The sequence below is a fragment of the Pongo pygmaeus genome, chromosome 18 (assembly GCF_028885625.2).
Source record: "Pongo pygmaeus isolate AG05252 chromosome 18, NHGRI_mPonPyg2-v2.0_pri, whole genome shotgun sequence".
In the NCBI taxonomy this organism is placed as follows: Eukaryota; Metazoa; Chordata; class Mammalia; order Primates; family Hominidae; genus Pongo; species Pongo pygmaeus.
Genome location: NC_072391.2, coordinates 22,791,839 through 22,811,718, shown reverse-complemented (window position 1 = coordinate 22,811,718; position 19,880 = coordinate 22,791,839). Strand labels below are relative to the sequence as shown.

Here is a 19,880-nt window from a genome sequence, read left to right as displayed (position 1 = left end):
GAAGAAAGAGATTATGGGCTCTGAAAAGAAGTAGGGACAAGGGGCTCAGGGAACAACTAAAGGCACATGCATAACCCCAGAGAAGACAAATCTCCAGAACAGGTTTGGGAGGTCATGAAATCTCTAACTAGGCTGATTGGTGAAGGTCTTCCCCTGAACGAAGCAGTCTGTAAAGACAACAACTGGGTATTTATTCAAATGCCCAAGCCTCAACAATACTAACAACAATAAGTCACAAGGCATGCAAAGAAATGTAGCCCAAGTTTCACTTCTGCAAAATAAAAAAGTTCTAAGATCTCTTTCACAAGAATATAAATATACTTAACATTACTGAACTATATACTTAAAAATAGTTAAGATGGTAAATTTTATGTTTTTTACTACAATAAAAAGAGAGGTAGGAGAGGAAAGGGAGAGAGAATCCCTTGATAAGTAGAGGAAAAGCACAAAAAAAGAAGAAAAAACTGTATTGAGGAAGGCAGAATAAAAGAGATGCTCTTGAACAAAAACCTTGTTCAAAAACAAATCGGTAAAATTAGAAAATAGTAAACCATATTAATCTAAACTACTATTAAAAAAACAGCAACAGCTGGGCGTGGTGGCTCATGCTTGTGATCCTGGCACTTTGGGAAGCCAAGGTGGGAAGATATTTTGAGCTCAGGAGTTTGAGACGAGCCTGGGCAACATAATGAGACCTCATCTCTATAAAAAATTTAAAAATTAGCCAGGCATGGTGGCACATGCCTGTAGTCCCAGCTACTCGGGTGGCTGAGGCAGGAGGATCGCTTGAGCCCGGAGGTCAAGGCTGCAGTGAGCTCTGCTCACGCCACTGCACTCCAGCCTGGGCAATAGAGCAAGATCCTGTCTCAAAAACAAAAACAAAAGCCAAGAAATAAAGTGAGAATCGAAGCATTTCAGCTGATGAAAATTATTCCCCCTAAAAAAAAAATCAACCATGGGGCTAAAGGATACAGTTAACATTACGGTCTAAACTGAATTGAATATTAGCAGCCAAGCATTTGAGGATATGAAAAAGCAACTATAAGTTGTCAAGAAAGAATAGATTCAAGTCAAATTTTAATAAAGGGCATTAATGAAAAGCATGGAAAGAATTAGGAGTACACAAATGAAGTCAAAAAGATCAGAGAGAAAGTAGGTGAATGAAAGGCCAACGGGGGACAACATACATGCATAAGTGAAATCCATGAGGAAGAAAATTAAAGCAATGGAATCAAATACTTGAAAATACAATCCAAGAAAACCTTCTGCAAATAAAAGAAACTATAACCTAAATATTGAAAGGGGCCTTGGGTACCAAGAAAAAGTGACTTGGAATGATCAACTCTGAGACATAGCTTAGTAAAACAATTAGACTTTAAACAAAAAGGGAAAAATAAATCCTCAGTAAAAATAACTTAAAAGGCCAAGAAAATTAGATTGCCATTAAATTTCTCAAATGCAACTTACAAGGATTTCCATCCCCAGCCAAGACTGAATAACAAAGAGTAGAGTTACCCTCTCTCCTCAAACACCTAAGAAACTATAAAAAATATACAATAAAGAGAATGAGAAGACAAGCCAGACTGGGAGAAAATATTTGCAAAAGACTTATCTGTTAAAGGACTGTTATCCAAATATACAAAGAACTATTAAAACTCACCAATAAGAAAAGGAACACTCCAATTTTAAAAATGGGCAAAAGAGTTGAACAGACACTTCACCAAAGAAGATATACATATAGCAAATAAGCATATGAAAAGATGCTTCACATTACATGTCATTAGGGGACTGCAAATTAAAACAATGAGATACTAATACATATCCATCAGAATAGCCAAAATCCAACAAAACACTGACACCATCAAATGCTGAAAAGAATGTGGAGCAACAGGAACTCTCATTCACTGCTGGTGGGAATGCAAAATCATAGACACTTCAGAAGTTCAGCAGTTTCTTACAAGACTAAACATACTCTTACTATACAATCTAGAAATTGCACTCTTTGGTATTTGCCCAAATGTGTTTGAAACTTATGTACACATGAAAACCTGCACACAGACATTTATAGCAACTTTGTCCATAATTGCCAAAACTTGGAAGCAGCCAAGATGTCTATCAGCAGGTGAATGGATAAATTGTGGTAAATCTAGGTAATGTATAGTTATTCAGTGTTAAAAAGGAAAAAAAAAACTATAAAGCAGTTGAAAAGACATGGAGAAAACTTAAATACATATACTAAGTGAAAGAAGCCAGTCTGAAAAAGCTACATACTATATGATTCCAACTATGTGACATTCTAAAACAGGCAAAATTATGGAGACAGTAAAAAAAAATCAGTGATTTCCAACAGGCAGAGCACATTCATCACAGATTTTTAGGTCAATGAAACTATTCTGTATGATACTATAATGGTGGATATATGTCACTAGACATTTGTCAACACCAAGACAGAACCCTAACATAAACTATGGACTTTGGTAATTATATGTCATAGTGGGTTCATTGATTTTAACAAATGTACTACCTAGGTACAGGTTGTTGACAGTGGTGGAAGTTGTTTGTGTGGGTGGGTGTGGGGGTAAATGGGAACTCTCTGTACTTTCTTTTTTTTTGAGACAGGGTCTCTGTCGCCAGGCTGGAGTGCAGTAATGCGATCATACATCAGTCACTGCAACCTCCACCTCCTGGGCTCAAGCAATCCTCCCATCTCAGCCTCCTGAGCAGCTGGGACTACAGGCATGTGCTACCAGGCCTGGCTAATTTTTTGTAGGGACAGTGTTTTGCCATGTTGCCCAGGTCAGTCTCAAACTCCTGGACTCAAGAGATCAACCTACCTCAGCCTCCCAAAGTCCTGAGATTACAGGTGTAAGCTACTGCACCCAGCTTATACTTTCCATTTAATATTGTTGTGAACCTAAAACTGCTCTAAAAATAAAAGTCTATTAAAATAACAATAATAATGCCCAAAGAGCCCTTGAGGCCCATGTAAGTGCTCAGGAAAAAAAAAAAAAAAAAAAATTCCTAAGAACAGCAGTCTCAGGATATTGGAAAATGAAGGACAGTGATCCTTAAAGATAGGAAACCAATAGATCTATAAATAATCCTCCTCAAATATTCAGTTGAGTACAGATTAGTGCATCCATGTAAGTAAACTATGCGAGGTCAAGGAAAGGATGCCCAAAAGGATTAGAGGAAACAATCACAAGGGCTAACACAAGACCAGGAATGGTTTAGATTTCCAAAAGCTAGAGTGTAAAATCTCATAATTTATGGAGATTAAGTACTTAGTATGGTTTTGCTTCAGTAGTGGGACAAAATTTACTCTGGTTCCACCTAACAAACCTTAAAAGCAAGAATTCAAAAGGATCTGGCCAGGCATAGTGGCTCACCCCTGTAATCCCAGCATTTTGGAATGCTGAAGTGGGTGGATTACTTGAGGCCAAGAGTTTGAGACCAGCCTGGGCAACATAAGAAAAGAAAAGAAAGATAAGAAAAGAAAGAAGAAAGAAGATCCAAAGGGACCAAAGTGTTTCCAAGTAACTTTACCACATCCCAAACCAAAGCTCACAAATATTTATAGAAATACAAAAATATATAGCACCCAAAAAATTAAAATTCACGGTGTCTGGCATCCAATACAAAAAACTACCAGGCTGCAAAGAAGAATGAAATACAGTCCATAATAAGGAGAAAAACCAATCAATTTAAGTTAATCTAAAAATACACAGATTATCTAATTAATAGAGAAGGTTTGAAATTTAAGAAGCTAGAGGAAAGTCTGAATGTTAATTAGACACATAGAAGATACAAAATAGAACAAAAGTTAACTTCTGGAGGTAAAAAATACAATGTGTGAGGTGAAAGTACGCTGGATTGGATTATCAGTAGATTAGATACTGCAGCAGAATTAGAAACCTAAGACATAGCAATGCAAACAATCTAAAATAAAACAGAGAGGAAAAAAAACTGGAAAAAACATGAACAGCACATCAGTGAGCTATGGGACAACTTTAAACGGCCTAATACATATGCAGTGGGAGTGCCCAAAGGAGGGGAGGGTGGTGAAAGAAAAAATAATGGGAGAAATAATGGTCAACATTTTTTCTAATTTGATGAAAACGATAAACCCGCAAATTGCAAAAGCTCAACAAGCTCAAGCAAAAGACACATAAAAAAGGAACACTTGGCTGAGCCTAGTGGCTCACACCTGTAATCCCAGGCTGGAGTGTAGTGGTACGATCATAGTTCACTGCAGCCTCAACCTCCTGCGCTCAAGCGATACTGGCATGTTCTTAAAATATCTCCCCACATATTTATTAGAATTAAGAGAAAAAACAAGAACTCTGCAATAGAGAAAGCAGACAACACCTTGACCAGGTGATCAAAATAAACAGCACAAAAGAGGGGCAGATGAGTAATAACTGCCTCTGGATGCAACACCCCAAGAAATTTGGCTAAGAATGCATAATCTGAATTTAATCATGAGCAAACACCACACAAACCTAAAATAAGCAAAACTCTGTTAAAAAAGGGAGGGGGGCATGCATTACTCAAAAAGTATTAAGGATATGAAAGACAAAGAAAGGTTGAGGAACTGTTATAGCTTTAAAGGAGACTAAAAAGATATGACAAGTAATTGTAATACATGACCCTAGAAATGATACTGTTCTAAAGGGAAAAGACATGCTATAAAGACATTATTTGGTCAGCCAAGAAAATTAGAATACAGATGACAAGTAGATAAAGGTACCAGGACAATATTAGATTTACTAAAATTGGTAACTATGTTAAGATGTGGTTATATAAAATAATATTTTTATTCTCATGAAGTACACTCTGAAGTGTTTAGGGCCATGATATATGCAGCTTACTCTCAAATGGTTCAGGAAATGCCACACAGAGACGAAGAAAGAGAGAGTGTGTACATGAGAGAGCATAAGCATGAGGGTACATATAAAATAATAAAGCAACTGGGGCCGAGTGCTAAAAAAGGTGAATCTAGATAGAAAGTATACAGGTGTTCTACCATTCATGCACGCTTTCTGTAAGGTTGAAATTATTTCCAAACAAAATGTTAAAAAAAAAAACACAGATCTTCTGAATATGATAACATAATAAGCTCATGTTTGATGTAGCCTGACTTAACATACAGCAATGATACATAAAATATAAAAAGAAAAAAATCGAAAAGATATAGCCAGGCTCAAAACCAAGATAGACATTTCCATGAACCAGAAACACAACAGAAACTCAAAGATGTATGCAAGGCCAAAGCCAGAGGCCTGCTGGACTCTGGAAGCAGGCATTGGCAGCTGACAGTTCTGCTCCTATGAGGACTTAGGTACTCCATACAAGATATGAGACAGAAGCCAGGCTTGCTAACTGTAGCCAGGGTTGCTGATGAAAAAAAGCTTGACACTGGCATGGGGTGCAAAGGGCTACATTCCCCTCTGCTTTGAATATAACCTGCAAAGGTTCAGCAGGCCACTCACCTCTTTATTTGAAAGACACTTAATAGTTTGACAATTTCTGGAAGAAGGAAGTTCACCAGCATCTGTCTCCCGGGTCAAAAAAAGAAGCTTCTGACCCACTGAATCCAAGCATTCTAAAACACTATAAAGAAGTAGAAGAGTTAAGGTAAGAACAACAGTTTTCCAGAACCTGACAGTTATTTCTCTATACCTGCATTATACAATATGGTAGCCACTAGCAATATATAGCTATTAAAATTAAAATTAAATAAAATTAAAAACTTAGTTCCTCAACTGCACTAGTCAAATGTGACTAGCAGCTACCAAACCAGATAGCACAGATGTAGAGCACTTCCATCATCACAGAAAATTGTTTCGGACAGTGTTGCTTCAATAGAGAGAGGAAGGATAAACAAGAAATATACCCAAAGCTCTCTATCAAAAGTTTAGGCAAAATTCTAAAGATGTGATACATCTGCTATAGTCTGGAGACAAAGCCCTTTTGAGTCTGTGTGTGTGTCTTTCATAGTCTGGGCAATACAACAAGGATACAGATGGACTCTTCTAGCCAAAATACCAACTAGTCTATCATCTTTCCCAGTGCTACCTAGGTTCAACGTATTCCAATTCTTTTTTCTTTTTTTTTTTTTTTGGTCAAGGAAATCATTTTAGACGAGCCACTAGATTCAGAAAATTAGAAATTAAATACTATATATTAAGGCTAGAAGGTGGTATTTTTTCCGTGGTTTTTGTGATAGATGTTATCATTTTTTGATAAATAGTTTTTAATAGACTCAAAAGAGGATAAAAACATTCTCAGGTGTTGTTAAATAAGAAACTAGATACTCTATTTGTCTTTGCTCTTGTTTCAAACTGAAAATATTACCTTGTGTTTGGGTGCTGAAGTACTTCTGCTGTGTTTCTAGGCTCTTGGCCTGCTGCTTGTATTTCTTGGTGATTAGCTAGTGCTTCTAGATTTAGTTCTGCAATCTTGAAGAAAATAAAGTGGTAAAAATATAATTTCTTGCAGAGCATTTGATGCTTAAATAAATACAAAACAAAAAGCAACAACAACAAAAAGCAAAAAATCCACTTGAATAATGTTCTCTGTTTTCTTAGGCAGTGGCTTTGCTTTGCCATTGCCACAGCCCTGGGATGGCTTCAATAGTTACCAGATGGTTTATGGCTGCTTAGCCAAGAACGGCAATCTGTTATCAGCTACTAATGTTGTTACATGAATATGGGGAAGGGCCAAGTAGGGCTGATTGAAAAAGGATGACAATTTTGGCTCATCACTCATCCAATAGTCAGTCACTTAAAATTTACTTCTCTGCAAACATGCAATTTTGGAAATGATAAAAGAATGGCTTTTACAGGAAAATTTTTTAAAAAGACTATTTATTAGTTTAATACAAAATCATGAGAAGTCTATTCTAGTTATTTCTTCTCCTTTCATAAAGTGGGAGCCCACAGGGAGTTGTGATGTAGAGAGAATAATTTTTAAAGTTACAAATTTTTAGAAATAAACTTTTTTTTAGAATCAGTTTAGATTTACAGAAAAATTATGAAAATAGTACAGAGTTCCCATATAGCATACCCCCATTTTTACCTATTAGTAATAGATTTGTATGGTGCATTTGTCACAATTAATGAACCAATAGTAATGCATTATTATTAACTAAAGCCCATGCTTAATTCAGATTTGGTTAGTTTTTATTCAAGTCAGACACAATTTTCACTGGAAATCAAGCATAATTAAGTGCCCCAAGTGTGGTTTGAGAATCCTGGGGTTTCCAGACATCTTCTCACAAGCGGTGAGGTCCTTCCTTCTCCAACTATGTGATATAACAGACTGAATGTGAAAGCAGATATGAAAGCCACTTGTTTTCTATTAAGCTAGATATTAAAAGGTTTCACAAAAATACCTAAAACAATCATGTTATTTCCACTAATTTTTATGGAAAATTCTTTTTTCCATAAAAGTAAGTTATTTGTAGCTGGACAGAGTGGCTGTATATGCTGAAGTTCCAGCTACTCAGGAGGCTGAAGTAGGAGGATCCCTTGAGCCCAGGAGTTCCAGTCCAGTCCAGCTTAGGCAACACAGTGAGACCCCGTCTCAAAAAAAAAAAAAGAAAAAGAAAAAAAAGTGATTTGTGTTAACATATAATCTTAAACTAATATTAAAAATTTATTTAATTTCTAATATGGTAAATGTTGATAGATATTGTAACCCAGAGTCCCTGGGTCTTCAGGTGCACACTATAAAAGTGTAACCCCTGTTGCACCTTGTTTCAAAAGGGTACAGGAAGACCACCAGCTACAGCAAGACAAAAACCAGCTGGAACCAGAGATGCCTGAAGTTAGAGATGAACTTGGCAAACTCTCTGCGTTACCATACTAAAAATCTCACCTAGGGAGGAACTTATTCTCCATTTTCTATACATGTATGTGTCAAGGAACAAACCCTGCCTTTACATGCAATGACTCAGCCAACTAGCAAAATAAAAGCCCTGCTTTTGCCTTCATTTGAGGAGATAGTGCTTTGGGAACTATCCCTGGTGTTCTTACTTGTTGCAAAGTAATAAAATCCCCTTGTTAAATCCTCTTGGGCCAGGCACAGTGACTCACGCCTGTAATCCCAGCACTTTGGGAGGCTGAGATGGGTGGATCACCTGAGGTTAGGAGTTTGAGACCAGCCTGGCCAACATGATGAAACCCCATCTCTAATAAAAATACAAAAAAAAAAAAAAAAAAAAAATTAGCAAGGTGTGGTGGCAGGCACCTGTAATCCCAGCTGCTGGGGAAGCTGAGGCAGAAGAATCACTTGAACCGGGGAGGCAGAGGCTGCACTGAAGAGAGATCGTACCACTGCACTCCAGCCTGGGAAACAGAGTGAGACTCTGTCTCAAAAAAAATAAAAATAAAAATAAATATTCTTTGGTAGTGGTCATTGGGTTAACACCCACTAAGTGACTGAACTCACCACTGTGTGGGTAACAATATAAAAAGAGTCATGAGACCAAAAGGGTTTTAGAACCTATTGTAGTGATTTAGAGCAGAGATTAGCAAACACCAATACATTTTTTTTTGTAGATAAATAAAGTTTTATTTCAGCTGTGCCCACCAGTGTTGACATAATGTCTATGGCTGCTCTTGCAGTACCACAGCAAATTGAGTAGTTGCAATAAAGACAATATGATCTGCAAAGCCTACAATATTTACTAGTTGGCCTTTATAGAAAAAGTTTGCTAACCCCTGGTATACAGAAAAGACAGAATGTGACAGACCTGGGTTTCAATTCTGGTTCCACCTCTTACTGGCTGTGGGACCTCAGATAAGTTACCTAAACTTTGGTAACCTCGAAAGGCTCATGTATAAAATTGGAATGATAATAGCTAACTCACAGGGCTGTTGTGAGGATTAAATAAGATAATGTATACACAGCATTTTAGAACAGTACACTTAAGACCTCAGTGAGTGGTGGCTATTATTATCTATATGCTCAAAGATCTGTTAGAATGTCTTTCTACCACCTGACACAAAAGACTATTCTGGCTGTTACTTATTATTCTATGTGGAGTACAATTTATTTCATAATGGAGTCATGATGGAACGTACTATGCAATGGGACAATCTAATATGTTAGAGTGCATTATAATAAAGTTTGTCAGAGACTATGTCCTCTTCCATGTCTCCCTTATGTGTTGTTCTAACATGTACCCACTGAACTGCTGTTGAAACAATTGTATGCTCCCCCTACTCCAAGAAAACAAAAACCTATGCAGATTTTTTATAATTATGAGTATTAACTACAATAATCACCACACCACCAGTATAGTGCTTAGTATATTCAAGACACTGTGCTAAGAATTTTATACACAATATCTCATTTACTCTCAACAATATCCCAGAAAAGTGTGTATTCCCATATTATAGATCCAAAAACTGATGTTGTTCAGAGAAATTGCCCTAGATTATACAGCTAGACATAGTAGAACATGTATTTTAAAACAGATAAGCCCAACTTCAGAGACTATATACTTAACCACTACATTATGCTAGTGATATGGGTCTTAATTCGAAATACATGCTAGGCTTCAATCACACTGCCATTTTCTTTTTTTTTTTTTTTTTTTGAGATGAAGTCTTGCTCTGTCACCTAAGCTAGAGTGCAATCTCGGCTCACTGCAACCTCTGCCTCCCCGCAACCTCTGCCTCCCCGGTTCAAGCGATTCTCCTGCCTCAACCTCTGGAGTAGCTGGGACTACAGGCATGCGCCACCACACCTGGCTAATTTTTGTATTTTTAGTAGAGATGGGGTTTCACCATATTGGCCAGGCTGGTCTCAAACTCCTGACCTGGTGATCTGCCCGCCCTGGCCTCCCAAAGTGCTGGGATTACAGGCATGAGCCACTTCGCCTGGCCCACACTGCCATTTTCATAAAAATAGATAATAGGAGTTGGTAGTCTGTGATAATCTGATCTAGTCCCATGATTTTAAGAAAAGGTGAACACACTGGTCAAAGGTACTAACCTTTTTTGGGCCATGCTTAAGGAAATACTGAGCCAATTCAAGGATTGTTCTAGCATCTTCTGTGGCATCATGACCAAGTCTGTCTGGACACTGTATATCCTTCCTGGAAAGTCAATATAAAATTGACATACTGGAAGCACTTTTAATGATAGGCTTTTTCAACCATCTCAAGTGTTCTGATTACATACAAAATGTTAGAATTCTGATAATTAGATTTGCATCACAACAATCAAGGTTCCTTTATTCCAGCTAATTGCCAAGCCCTGCGAGAGGAACTGGGGGTGCAAAACAATCAGGAATGGCTTTGTTCACAGCAAGCATAGCATCTGGACAAAAGGCTACCCAACAAAAAGTTTCTGGCTGACTCACCGGCCAGGCCCTTCTCTAAGAAATGGGCCAGGCCCATTTCTCAGATCTAACCATTGTTTAAAGTTGCCTTCCTGAAACTTTTTTATTTGTATATAAGTGTCTATACATACTTAAAAACTTTCTCAGGTGTTTTTAAAAAGCTTAATATATGTATATATTTATAGATGGAACTAAATCTAATCTATATCATATAAATATTGAGGCATATATAGATCTTGCTCTGCATCTCTTATTCTCAGGAGTGTCTTAGACAGGTTTCCATATCACAAACAGATTTATCATATTCTTCTGAACAACAAAATATTCACTAATACAGATAACCATAATATACTCAACCAGACTTCTAGAATATTTCAGGTTTTCTATTTTGCTATTTTAAACCATGTTATAATGAACACCTTTGTACATATGTGTCTTAATACAATAGGACAGTATAAGTATGTTATACTATCTTGTATAGGCATATAGGTATGTTATGTTTTGAAATTTTGGTTACCTCTTCTGCCTTCATGGTTCAGTTCTGTTCATTAAGCCTCGACTGTGAATGTAAATCCCTGTCTCTATTGCTACAATTTCTTCATTTCATAAGAAATGCAAAAAAACATGTTTATAAACAAAGAGAGCAGAAACCCTGAATTTCGCAATACGCATTAAATTAGATACTATATGCTAACTTGTATGCAGTTTGTCAGAACAATATTACAGTATATAAGCAAACCTACCCCAAAATAACCTTGGCTAAGAACTTTAGCTTAAATCTTCTGCCTTGCTCTCTGACATAAAGCAATGATGTATCAATAACATATGGATGTATCATCTGAGGAAGAAAGAGAATAAAATGAGTAGTGTCTTACGCTAAAGGAAAAAACAAGTGGGCTAGCAGGGTGGGAGAGAAGAGCCCAAGACTTTAGATTTGAGATAAATGGAACAGGCATTTATACTGAAAATGCAAAGTCCTAAATCAGATACTCACTTTCAGTGCTCTGAGATCCAAATCTAAGGAGTGGCCCACTAACACAGCATCAGGAGGAAGCAGTGCTTTTAACTGCCTCTGTACATCTTTGAGTTTGGTCGTCACTGGGTGAAGAATCTTCTTCGTGATTCCTGAAAAGCTTTCATTAAAAAAAGAGAAATGGACAGGCTAGGATATTAACAAGTTTTCCTCTCTGGAAAGTGATTTTAAAAATAACATTTTTAAAAATTACAGTTAATATATATATGCTTAGTGTCCAAAGTGACAAATAAGAATTAAAAATTAGTCATAATCCCATCACCCAGAGATGATCGCTTTTTACATTTTAGTAAATGTCCTTCCATACTTTTGATATAGATTCAGGTATATATTTAATTTTTATAAAAATGTAATCATAATGCATGAGCTGCTTTACAATGAATCTATCATTTATAATATGTCATAAACACATTTTCACATCAATAAATCTATTTAGCACATCCTTTTAAATGGTTACAGAGTATTCCATTATACAGATACAGCATATTTTAACTAATCCCCTACTTTCAGACATTTATATACTCACATTTTTGCAATACTGTGACAAACATGCTTGTGCATACAACTTTGCCACACGTGACTGTTCTCTAAGAATCTAATTGTCAAGTCTGCTAATAGGACAGTATTTATCACTATCATTGCCTCTCTGTCCCTAAGTCATCACGAATCTACCGGTGCCACGTCAATGGATGGGAACAGTGATGTTTCACTGGCTTCTTGCCTAGTCACTGTGTGTACATTCTGAGATTACATGCTAATCTTTGGAAAAGTAGACTAACATTTTCAGCTTTGAATTTCTGTTATGAAAAATATTTGTGTTTTGGGGGTCAAGGCAGATTAAGCTCTAACATCACTTGACTGCCAAATGATGATTTGCAGATTTTCAGATGAGGTCTTATCAGAAAGCAAAGCTCCAGCTGTTTGGCAGTTGTAGATAATGATTATAATTGGGAGATTCTGGAACAAGGAAGATAATATTCTGCTGACTTAAGGTCACAAGAAGACTGAAGATCAATAAGGGCAAGAGCATTACACACTGACATTGTGCAATTTCAGCATTAAAATATACCTATGTGATGACCTAACCTTTGATAATATTTAAGTAGATAAAACCTAATTAAACTGAAGCTGTGGGCCATTCTTCTTAAGTATTATTCCATTCTAGTCTGATAGCTCTTAGAAGAGCTGCAGGCAAGGTGAAAAATACCTGGTGAGGTAGTCCAGAATCTTGTTTTCAGGTTTGACCAGTTCATCCATAACACAGCAGCCTCCTTCAGCAACCAGTGAGATGCGTGTTAGCTCTCTCCCCTTGGATGTGAGGCACTGAAAGAACAACATGTAGTCAGGCTGCTGAACTGTGGAAGTTATTGCTTCTTCTTACTATTTACACTATGTCAACTGCCATCTACTGTAATCTACCAGGGTCCCTGCAGCAATGGCACAAACTTGCTTACTAGAGGATCTAGTGTGAGTGAAATTAAAGCTGGGCAGGCTGCTGAATGTTACACTTAAGAGGATCAACACAGTGTAATTTGCACAAAGAAGATGAATGCAAATAATATTAATAATTGTATCTACCATTTATGGAGTGTGTACTATATCCACTATTATGCTAAATACCACTAATAGGTAATTTTTATGAAGCCCATTCTATTATTAGCTAGTGCTGTACTAAGCATTTTATATATGCCACTCTCATAATTACCTTTTGAGGTAGGCTTATTACCCCCACTTCACAGAGGGAGAAGCCGAGTCTGATAGGTTAGGGGTATTTGTCTAAGGTGACATAGCCACTAACAGGCAAGGACAGGATATACACCCTGATATGTCAGATTCTCAAATTTTAGGTCTTAGTTACTCTATTAAGAATTGAGAAACTGTTTCCTGAGTCCTGAGAGGGGATGCACTGTCTTTGAAAAGAGGCTTACTACAATTAGATAAAGCAAAGCATGAGGGGAACTTAAGTAGGGAAATCCTATTTCTGATCTTCAAGGTGTAAAACTAAGCCAAACCAACAATTAAGGCAAAGTCCTCATGGCAGCAACAACAAAATACTTGTTCAAACACAAGGAATCAACTTCTAGTAACATGCAAAGACCTGATTAAACATAGTAACTAGTTGGAAAACGTGATTTTTTTTTTTTTTTTTTTTTTGAGATCGAGTCTCACTCTGTCGCCAGGCTGAAGTGCAGTGGCGCTATCTTGGCTTACTGCAACCTCTGCCTCCTGGGTTCAAGTGATTCTCCTGCCTCAGCCTCCCGAGTACCTAGGACTTGGGAGTACCAGGTACCTCAGCCTCCCAAGTACCTGGGCATGCATGCCGCCATGCCCAGCTAATTTTTTGTATTTTTAGTAGAGATGGGGTTTCACCATGTTGGCCAGGATGGTCTTGATCTCCTGACCTCATGATCCACCCGCCTCAGCCTCCCAAAGTGCTGGGATTACAGGTGTGAGCCACCGCACCCAGCCACTTATGTGATATTTATTCTTTATCCTGGAATACAGATCTAAGTTTTCTAAAGTGTGAGTAAAAGGACCTACTTTCAGCTATTAAAACAGAATACTAGAAATGAATGTATTCGTTCATTAGTGCATTAGACTCAAGAAATCATTTTTTACTAGACCTCAGCTTGCAACACTCCAATTGAAAAATTAAAAGTAGTACGTGCCATTTCACAGTCAAGTCCAAAGAGAGGACTATTGTCTGCTATGGAACCATTACATTTGGTAAGTAAAAAGTTTTCACAATCAGGAAAACCTAGGAGAAAAAGGAAGAAAATGTTTGCCTTTAGAATAGAGATGGTAAACATCACTCTTAGATTCAAGCAGGTAAAAATAAAATACTAGATATTTTAGTCAGATATGTTGGTATGTTAGACACTTGAAATACAATGACTAAATAAGATACAATCTCTGTCCTCAAGTTTTTCTCCATCTACTCATTTTTATATTGAAAGAATAATGTAGGCTTGCTGTTAGGAGGAGATTCTGGGGCTTGAACTTCCTGGCAGTTACCAAGTAACAATTTTTCCTCCTCATGAGAAAAGAGATAACTAAATCATTGCTAAACCCAAAGTCATTAGGCCCTTTCCATGTCAGCACTAAGAAAGAATGAATAAACTATGCAAATAACTGTATGTGGCATCTTTCTTTCCTAAATACAGGAAGAGAAAATAGGAATGAGATTCCACCATAATGGAGATCTAAAAGGATTTCATAGTAGGAAGAAAGTTTAAGTAACATTCACCATATGTGTCCCTCCACCCAACTCAACCCTTGAGATTCCTCTGAAACATCTATTCAGAGCCTTGCCTGCATTTTCTGGAATCACATATTTCCTACAGAGGCTCAGCTATAGATTTAAGGTACTCCCTCTATTTGTGTACCCTGAGTCAATAACCATGCATATTTAGCTCAAAAACCCAAAAGCATCTGAATCTTTGAAGATTTCTACCTTCAGGCAGAGGCTGGAGCAGTAAAGGTAACATCTAAATCTCGTTTGACACAGAACAAAGGGGGCTATGCAAACCTTTGACCAATTTCTGATTCCCGGTACTGTGAAATTTCCAACTAATCGCAATGAAAAGAATCAAAAGATGGTCTATCCCAGAGAAGAAAGGCAGCCTCAAATCTCAGAGACACTATACTTGCTGCCTACCTTATCTATATTATCAGTGGTGTTTTATAGGTGTTAGCAGTACTGCCCTTAATACGTGCTCATGTGACAGTAGTGCAACCTCAAGAAAAAGATGGTTATAAATATGTTAAAATAAATAGAGAAAAAAGCCATGTATAAAACGGAGTTAAAATTTAGTTCATATATCATAGGACTGCCAGTTAATGTACAAAAAGGCACTTAGTATGGTGCCTGGCACCTATAAAACACGCCTACATCAACTTAAAAAATAAATTAAAAAAATAAAATTTATGCATCCAGAAAATAAGAACTCCAATAATTCCATGATAAAATACAGCCCAATTTAAAAATGAACAAAGGATCTGAATAGACAGTTCTCTGAAGCTATACAAATGACTAATAAGCATGTGAAAAGTTGCTCACAATCATCAGCCAACAGAAACATGCAAATCAAAATCACAATGAGAGACACCACTTCATACCCACTAGGATGGATATATTCAAACAAGATAATAATAAATGTTGGCAAGAATGTGCAGGAACTGGAAACCTCATATGCTGCTGATGGGAATGTAAAATGGTAGGGCTGCTTTCACAGCCTGACAGTTCCTCAAAAGGTTAAACACAGAGTTATCACATGACCCAGCAATTATACTCCTAGGTATATACCCAACAGAAATGAAAGCATGTGCCCACACAAAAAACCTGGACCTGAATATTCATAGCAGCATTATTCATAATAACTAAAAAGTGGAAACAACCCAAATGTCCATCACCTGATGAACAGTCTATCCAATGCAGTATCATTAAGCAGTGAAAATAAATGTAGTACTGATACATGCTACAACATGGATGAAGCCTGAGAACATTATGCTAAGTTAAAGAAGCCAGTCACCAAGACCACATATTGCACATCCACTTACAGGAAATACCCAGAATGGGTAAATCTATATATAGAAAATAGATTAACAGTTGTCAAAGGCTCAGGGAGTTGGAGGGAAATTATAATACAGGGTTTCTTTTGGGATGATAGAAGTGTTCTAAAATTGTGGTGATGGCTGTACAACTCTGTGAACATAGTAAAAAATACTTAATTGTAACTTTAAGTGGGTGGATTGTGTGGTATGTTAAATCATATCTCAGTTTTAAAAAAAGGAAATTTAATTATCATTGCTATAATTAGGAGGTAACAAAGAAAATAAAATGAAATCAAAGTGCTTTTATTAAATTCTTGCTATATAATTGACCAAGGCTCCGAGCCTAGATCTGCTCTATTTGTTAAAGAAATATGGGGGCAGTGTGGGAGGAGAATTAGAAGTATTGGAAAAGTGTTAAAATGTTAAAGACATACTGACTGTTTTTAATATATTAAGAAGAAATGAAAGAAAACTGAATGAAAAGGAAAGGGAATAACTTTCTTATTAAATATTATTTCAATGCTATTTAATGTCACATTCATATACTACCTAAAATCATCACTTTGCCAATCACGGTATACATCACATACTTTGAGATACACTGTGCTGAAGATATTTCCTCATTAATAGAAGATGAAATAAGAATAAGCCACTCAGAAAACAGCCAGATAAATGAATCTCCACCAGTAATATTTAAATAAGCTGTTAGATATTCTTACATTGTTAGCAATATCAGAGTAAGCCTAAGCCAACCTTGTAATGGAAAGTGAAACGTTCTCATTTCCTCTTTTGTCAGAAGGCATCTGGTCAAGCCCACTTTCTTAGAGCCATACTTTTGAATGATGGGGTCATTCTGAAGGTTGATGGCAGCTTTTGCATTAGAAGGTAAAGGCCCTGAAAGAAAAACAATTGAACGTATATTAGAATGTGTGTTTAAGAACCCTAGAAGACATGTCTCCTAAGATTGTATAGGCTAAGCACAAGGAAGATCAAAACATGTATAAAACTCAGCCCCAACCATTTAGGAGCTTGCAATCTGTTATAATTATAAGAACACAGAGAGGCCGGGTGCAGTGGCTCACGCCTGTAATCCCAGCACTTTAGGAGGCCGAGGCAGGTGGATCACGAGGTCAGGAGATCGAGACCATCCATCCTGGCTAACATGGTGAAACCCTGTCTCTACTAAAAATACAAAAACAAAATTAGCCAGGCATGGTGGCGGGTGCCTGTAGTCCCAGCTACTTGGGAGGCTGAGGTGGGAGAATGGCGTGAACCCGAGAGGCAGAGCTTGCAGTGAGCCGAGATCGTGCCACTGCACTCCAGCCTGGGCAGCAGAGCGAGACTCCGTCTCAAAACAAACAAACAAAAAAACAGAGAAAATGAAGTCCCAAATGAGGTAAAACAATAAAGGGATAGGAGGAGGAATATACTTCACAATGGAGTGTCAGAGATCAAGAAAGGAAAAGATTGAGTCTTTAAAAAAAGACAGAATTCAGATAGTTAGTATATTCAACCTGTTTTTATAGTGCCTGTCTCTCCCTTACGGTTCATTCTAGCTAAATATACTCCACCCTCAGCCACCTATTCAAGCACCAAAAGCTTGTTCTTTAACCAGGGACCATTACTGATTGGATTAAGGGTATGACCTGGCTCAAGAGAGATCATCTATAGATTGACCAATGACTTGATATTCCTTATCAAGACATGCTCTCAGAGGGAAAATCTTAAGTAGTTAAGTTCATCAGACTGCCTGCTTTAAGGATTTTCACTAAAAAATATAAAGAACTGGGCTAGGTACAGTGGCTCACACCTGTAATTCCAGCACTTTGGGAGGCTGAGGTAGGTGGAACCCTTGAGGTCAGGAGTTGAAGACCAGCCTGGCCAACATGGTGAAACCCCATCTCTACTAAAAACACAAAAATTAGCCAGGTGTAGTGGCATGCACCTGTAATTCCAGCTATTCAGGAGGCTGAGGCACAAGAATTGCTTGAACTCGGGAGGTGGAGGTTGCAGTGAGCAGAGATTGTGCCACTACACTCCTGCCTGGGCAACAGAGCAAGGATCTGTCTCAAAAAAAAAAAAAAAAAAAAAAAAAAAAAAAATATATATATATATATATATATATATATATATATATATATATATATATATATATAAAGAGAGAGAACTGACTGGTCAGAAGAGAAAAGAAAATACACAGATAAGTAGATGCTATGAAAGGGTTGGAGAAAATCTCTTTACTAGGGGCACTTAGGTTCCTGCTGGCTTTCTACCCACATACATCCTTCTTCAAACAATATTTGCTCAAGATGGCCTAACTGAGTAGCTGGTCCTTGTAAAGAAAAGAGCCAAAGTATCATAAGTAGAAGAGGGCATTCCAGGCAAGACAGAAATGTAGAGTAAACTTGGTTTGGTAGTAGACCAGTAATGAAGAAAAAAAGGTCTGTGCAAGAGATGGGCACAGGAAACAAAGTTGAGACAGGAGCATAATTAACTTTTGTCCACCATTCAATACATAATGGGGAGCCACAAAAAGCTTCTGAGAACGGAAGTGATGTAATTAAAGCAGTGTTTTAAGAAACATCAACCTCAAAGATTTGTAAAAAATGGAGCAGAGGCTGGGTGCATGGCATGCCTGTAATCCCAGCAATTTGGGAGGCCAAGGCAAGAGGATTGCTTGAGTCCAGGAGTTTTGAGACCACCCTAGGCAATGGAGCAAGACCCAGTCTCTACAAAAACAAAAATTAGCCAGGCATGGTAGTGCATGACTGCAAGTCTTAGCTACTCAGGAGGCTGAGGCAGGAGGATCGCTTCAATGTAGGAGTTTGAGACTGCAGTGAGCTTAGATTGTGCCACTGCACTTCAGCCTGGGCAACAGAGGGAGATCCTGCCTCTAAATTTTTTTTTTTTGGGACGGAGTTTCGCTCTTGTTGCCCAGGCTGGAGTGCAATGGCGCGATCTCGGCTCACTGTAACCTCTGCCTCCCGGGTTCAAACGATTCTCCTGCGTAGCCTCCTGAGTAGCTGGGATTACAGGCATGCACCACCACGCCAGGCTAATTTTGTATTTTTAGTAGAGATGGGATTTCTCCATGTTGGTCAGGCTGGTCTTGAACTCCCGACCTCAGGTGATCCACCCACCTCAGCCTCCCAAGTGCTGGAATTATAGGTGTGAGCCACTGTGCCCAGCCTAAATTTTAAAAAAAAAAAAAAAAAAAGAAGGAAAGAAAGAAAAGAAAGGAAGGAAAGGAAAGGGAAAGAAAGGAAAGGAAAGAAATGAAGAAAGAAAGAAAGAAAGAAAGTGAAGTAGAAAGAGGCTAGAAAGGGCTTTACAGTAATTCTGGCCAAAAAATTATGAGCATCTGCTAGGGGCAGAAATACCATCTGATCCAGTAATCCTGTTACTGGGTATATTCTAAAGGAATATAAATCATTCTATTATAAAGATATGTGCAGGTGGAAAAGACATGGTACCAACCCAAATGCCCATAAATGATAGATCGGATAAAGAAAATGTGGTACATATACACCATGGAATACTATGCAGCCACAAAAAGGAACAAGACCATGTTCTTTGCAGGGACATGGATGGAACTGGAATCCATTATTCTCAGCAAATGCAGAAACACAACCAAACAACACCACATGTTCTCACTTATAAGAGGGAGCTGAATGATGAAAACACATGGACACATGGGGAGTAAACAACACACATTTGGGGTTGTCAGAGGGGTTGGTGGAGGTAGAGCATCAGGAAGAATAGTTAATGGAAGCTGAGCTTAATACCTAGGTGATTGGCTGATCCGTGTAGTAAACCACTACAGCACACATTTACCTATGTAACAAACCTACACATCCTGCACATGTACCCCGGAACTTAAAATAAATGTTGACGAAAAAAGGCCAAGTGCAGTGGCTCACGCCTGTACTTTCAGCATTTT

General features: G+C 37.7%; 1 protein-coding gene across 8 annotated transcripts in view; it reads right to left on the bottom strand.

Moving 5' to 3' along the window:
• REXO5 (RNA exonuclease 5) overlaps window positions 1–19,880 on the bottom strand; it is a 43,112-nt gene that overhangs the window by 10,973 nt on the left and 12,259 nt on the right. For all 8 annotated transcript variants that reach the window (XM_054453373.2, XM_054453375.2, XM_054453376.2 and 5 more), the window contains 8 exons: window positions 16,694–16,834; window positions 14,056–14,144; window positions 12,594–12,709; window positions 11,348–11,486; window positions 11,097–11,191; window positions 10,006–10,108; window positions 6,358–6,461; window positions 5,493–5,613 (listed from right to left, as the gene is read on the bottom strand). In XM_054453373.2, the coding sequence (XP_054309348.1) occupies window positions 5,493–5,613; window positions 6,358–6,461; window positions 10,006–10,108; window positions 11,097–11,191; window positions 11,348–11,486; window positions 12,594–12,709; window positions 14,056–14,144; window positions 16,694–16,834 (908 nt within the window). The remainder of the gene's footprint in view (window positions 1–5,492; window positions 5,614–6,357; window positions 6,462–10,005; window positions 10,109–11,096; window positions 11,192–11,347; window positions 11,487–12,593; window positions 12,710–14,055; window positions 14,145–16,693; window positions 16,835–19,880) is intronic.